This window comes from Crocuta crocuta, unplaced genomic scaffold (genome assembly GCF_008692635.1).
Source record: "Crocuta crocuta isolate KB4526 unplaced genomic scaffold, BGI_CrCroc_1.0 scaffold50, whole genome shotgun sequence".
Taxonomy (NCBI): domain Eukaryota; kingdom Metazoa; phylum Chordata; class Mammalia; order Carnivora; family Hyaenidae; genus Crocuta; species Crocuta crocuta.
The window spans coordinates 8402109-8407051 of record NW_027527428.1 but is presented as its reverse complement, the minus strand read 5'-3'; the positions used below and the strand labels follow the sequence as shown (position 1 = coordinate 8407051).

The following is a 4943-nucleotide window of genomic DNA, read 5'->3' as shown; positions in this document are numbered from 1 at the left end:
GTCATCAAGACAAAGGCTGTTGTGGACAAAATGTCATTCAGGCCCTGAGATTTACAGCAGCTCTCAGTGCCACCTTTCTGGGCTGGGGGCCTACCCAGGCGGCTGGCACTTGGAGGGGGACGGGCTCCTCCCTGTGCAATTCTACACTGAAGTTCTCCAACAGACCAGTTTAGTTTGAGAGAGACTGAAGGTTTTGAAAACTGATCTGAGCCAAGAATGCAGAACAATAAAATGCGGATTCACATTCAGGAGCAAAGTCTACATTTCAAATCCTAGCAGATCTGTTTTTCCCAAATCAAATTTTTTATTTACTAAAATGTGGAGATTATACTATTCTTGGGGACGGCCCACCCCTCAAACCAGGTATCTCTGCCTTGGCACTGCTGACACTTGGGCCTGGGTCACTCTTTGTATTGGAACCGCCCTGTGTGCTGGGGGTGGTAGCATCCCTCCCTGGCCTGTACCACTCAATGCCATGGCACCCCTACCTGCCCACCATCCAGGCTGCCTGGTCACCTGCAGAGTGGCCTTCCTGGAACCTGCTCACAGGACAATCCAAGCTCACACCTTCCCACCGGGAGGCATCTTGTTACAACCAGCTTTGGAATTGACACAAGTGGTAGTCAAGGAGCCCCACGCCACACACTTGGACCCCAGGAGGTCATCTATGCCTTGCAGTGGGGGCCACGCTTGGCCTGGGTGTCTGTACGAGAATTTCTGCACCCGCTCCCAGCACGAGGCGTGAGATCTGCCCCATGTGAGAGCTCTGGCGGTGCTCGCTTCTCCTCGGGGTCTGCCTCGGGAACTTTTCAGAGGCCAACACTGCCCTCCACACAGGGCCCTGAGAAGCTGTCTGCCTGCCTCAAAAGGAAAAACGAAGGACAATCTAAAGCCAACTCACAATCTCCACGTGCGCACACATACGCACACCCCTGGCTACTGAGAGACTCCTGCCAGAACCACTCCGAGAAGGGCCGTTTAGCGGTGGGGGCTCCTTAAGGGCCGGCCTCACGGGACACCCAGTGAGGTCCTCACTAGTGGCACTAACCGGGGTGACTGTCTGCTGCCGCCTGACTCGCCACCCACAGCCCCACAGCCCTCTCCTGGCACACTGCTGTGTTGTTTCCACACCACACGGGCTTGTCCTTATAACACCCACCCACAAAATGCCTCCGGAACCTGGGACCAGCTCCACAGCTCAGGTCATCAAAGCTCTGCACCTCTCCGGGGAATGAATCAGCCTTGGCTCCCACCCAAAACTGAACATGTCAGAGGGTGCAGCTGATGTCAAAAACACTCAGCCAATCCTCTGTCAGAAGAAACATAGGGGTGATGTGAACGGCCACAGCACCCATGTCTAATTACAGTCTTGAGCACACAAAAGGGGAGCAGGGAGCCAGGACCATGACCCATCACAGCTCTCAGGTCCGAATGACGGCCGTTCTCAGGGCACGTGTGTTTACTCTCCTCAAACACAGCTCCTGAGAGTGCGTTGTTTCCCCATGTGCAAAACATGCACAATGCTAACGGCGCCACACATGTCCAGTGCCCACTGCACAGGGCGGCCCGTCTGCCGGCAGCAGAAGGGTTTTCACAGAGACCGGGGGACGGGAGATGAAGGGAACCCCCAACCCCACTGCCCTCCCCACCCCGGAGGCATGCCACTCACCTGACTGCGCATGCAGGTCCGACCCCACACACCGGCTGGTCAGCTCGTACTGGAAACCTGTGTTCCTCCTGCTGATGTCCTGCTGGGGTGTGGCCTCCACGAATAGGCCACGCTGCGTGAAGTCAAAGCAGTGCACCTGGCGGGGCCCGCGGTCCCCATCCCGCACCAGCAGCTGCAGCTCTCCAGTTTTTTCCAAATAAATATTGGCCCCCGAGGAGTCCCTGAGGGGCTTGATGCACAGAGTCAGGTGTTGTTGGGAAGATGGGAAGGTGTTGGGCCGCACGTTGACGATGAGAGCCCCGGTCGGGTACATCCACTCCACAGAGCCCGCAGAGCACCGCAGGTACACCTGCTCCACCTCCTTCCTGTGGGCCTCGCGCGTCAGCCCGCTGCAGAGGGGACATGCATCAGTCAGGGCCCAGCAGCGCACATGCACCCACCGGGGAACGCCTGCCTAGGTGCGGGAGCAGCCCCTCACCCACACACAGGCTGCCGTCGCTCTGCCCTGCTGCCAGGGGCCGTTTCCAGACAGGGACAGCCACACGGCCCCCCGCCCGGTTCCCTTCAGCAGGCCTGCCCCAGAGGGTCATGGTGAGATGGGCCCATGGTGCCCTGATGCACATAGACAATGTTTGTCTCAGACCCTGTCAACACCTCAACCCGTGTTGGGGAGGCGATGCGTGCAATGGAGGGAAGAACCCAGGAAGGGTGGACCTTCTGGAACATGATCAAGGACACACCAGCAGGACTCTGGCATCAACCCAAGTTCCAGACGACCCACTGAGGGCCAGAATATGGCAGATGCCCACGGAGTGTGAAAACAAGGAGCAGGTTCACTTGGTCCAGAGAGTGGCTTTTAAGCCAACTAGGAGTGTTAGCAGTCTGGGAGGCTGGAGATAGTTGAGTTTTGTCTTTAGCACCTCACAGATGGGGGTGTTTCCATTTTCCTTAAAGTGACCATTTGGTTACTTTTTCACTCATTTGCAAACCTGAAGGCTCTGCATTGCCGATCATATTTTTAAAAATAAACTCAAATAACATCACAGCAAATTACAAAAGTAAGGTGATGGTCCTCCATGGGGAAGCCACAGGGAGAGAGATGCAAATAGTAGGCAGACAGTTCATCTGCCCAAGGGGAAGTGGTGGACTGCCAAGTTAATCTCACTCCTAATAAATGCTAAATAGGAAAAAATGAAGTCTGTACACTCTTCGTGAGACTGGTCTCGAGTAAAGTCATTACGTTACGTTTTCAAGAAATTGAAACCATCAAAAATGTTAAAGTTTCCCCTACTCAAAATTTTAATGTGAATGTCAGCTTGGGCTAATGGTTACGTCATAACCACCAAACAGCCCTGGAACTCAACCAATGACTTCAACCAAGTGTTTTATTACATGAAATTCGGTTCTGATCGGATCTCAGACAGGTTCACCACATTCTTAGGATTTTTATGTGTAATAAACAATGCTATATTCAGAGCTCTGGCCTGAGTGAGTTACCAGAAACCCTTTCTACAGAGGAGAAAACACATAACATATGGTTTGCATTTACTGTTGGTGACTCATGCTCTGGGCTCCAAAAAAACCTCACTTTTCATACGACGGCCAGCTGTGGGCTGGGGCTGCACAGTCATCCTGCAGACCACATCAGAGGGAGGTGTCAAGGAGGTGACCCCCCTCCTAAACTGCTCCCTGCCCCCAAAAGCCCTGGGTCACTAGCAGCCAGCCTGGCCTCAGACGCCTACCAGAGCCGCACACGCGGAACAGACTTACAAATTACAGTCAAATAAAACTCATATAAGCTCATCTGACACATATGTGTGGACGAGTATAATTATAGTGCTGTGAAAAAATTAGACTAAATGGTAAGTGGCTGACACAGATGACTATAATCACCTCTGCTCTCGGGCAGCCAAAACAAACTTTATCATAGTGTCCCTCCTCTACTGTCTCCAGCCTCAAGGGGCAGCTGGACACTTGCCCCATGCCCAGACACCAATCCTCAAAGCTCTCTCCCCTAAAAACCATCCTGTCCAAGGCTTCACTTCCCTCTCTGTGGAGGGAGGGGACCCTGGGACTCAAGGGAAAAGAAAGCCCATACCAGAGGCTTTGGATACCTTTCACTAAGTCACTTTATTTTTTAAGTTTTTTTTTTCTTTAATTTCTGAGAGAGAGAGAGAGAGAGAGAGAGAGAGCGTGAGCAGGGGAGGGTCAGAGAGAGAGGGAGACACAGAATCTGAAACAGGCTCCAGGCTCTGAGCTAGCTGTCAGCACAGAGCCCGACGCGAGGCTCGAACCCACAAACTGTGAGATTATGACCTGAGCGAAAGCTGGCTGCCCAGCCGACTGAGCCACCCAGGTGCCCCTCATTAAGTCACTTTAACTCAAACGATGGTGAGGGAAACAGAGAGGTCCACAACCCATCCACATCTTAGGCAGGGGCAGAGGGAGCCGTTGGGGGGACAGGTGGCCAACCCATGGCTGTCCCCAGGCTGCACATATGACCACATACATCTTGTGCAGTATACCTAGCTCCATTTATCCATAAGCCACTTGACTAAAAGAGGACCAGGAACTACAAAGAAGTGGACATAGAAGAAATAAGGCACCCCATTACTTCACCCTTTACCTAATGTCTTCACTGGCACCCAGAGACCTGTCTATGCCCATCCCAGGGTCCACAGCCAGCATACAACTCTGCTCTGCCTCTCCCCTCATAAGGCACTGAGATCAACAAGAGTGAACCAGGCACTCAACACAGGAGTGCTCACATGAAGGTCAGTAGCATGTGATGTCCAAGACTGCCATTCAGATGCACATCGAGTCGCTCAGCCTGGGACCCCACTGAGCCTTTAATGAAGTCAAGGACTCATAGCCTGTCTGGTGCTTACCAGAAATTCTAGCTAAATCTCTCACTTCTAGGTTTCCAGCACCACAGAAAACCTGAAAAAAAAACTTGTGTTTATGCAAAATTGCTGGAGGTGCAAAAATGTGCCACATCTGTGACGTCATTGACGGTGGCATTAATGATTTTCGCACGGTGTGCAAGTGACATGCTAATCAGGCAGAAAGAAAATACCTGCTTTCTGATGTGATGAAGCTAAATGATGCCGGAAAACTGGTTCTAGTCACTCTTACAGAACTGAGAATACTGATTGATCTTGGATTATTTAAACTGGATTCCTTTATTTTCCAAAAAAAGAAGAAGGAGGAGGAGGAGGGGGAGAAGGAGGGGGGAGGGGGAGGGGTAAAGGGAGAGAGGCAAACCATGAGAGAC

General features: G+C 52.3%; 1 protein-coding gene across 1 annotated transcript in view; it reads right to left on the bottom strand.

The window, feature by feature from the left end:
* METRNL (meteorin like, glial cell differentiation regulator) overlaps positions 1-4943 on the bottom strand; it is an 18952-nt gene that overhangs the window by 9465 nt on the left and 4544 nt on the right. Inside the window, exon 2 of the mRNA XM_077755987.1 lies at positions 1670-2058. Within this exon, the coding sequence (XP_077612113.1) occupies positions 1670-1982 (313 nt within the window). The 5' untranslated portion in view covers positions 1983-2058. The remainder of the gene's footprint in view (positions 1-1669; positions 2059-4943) is intronic.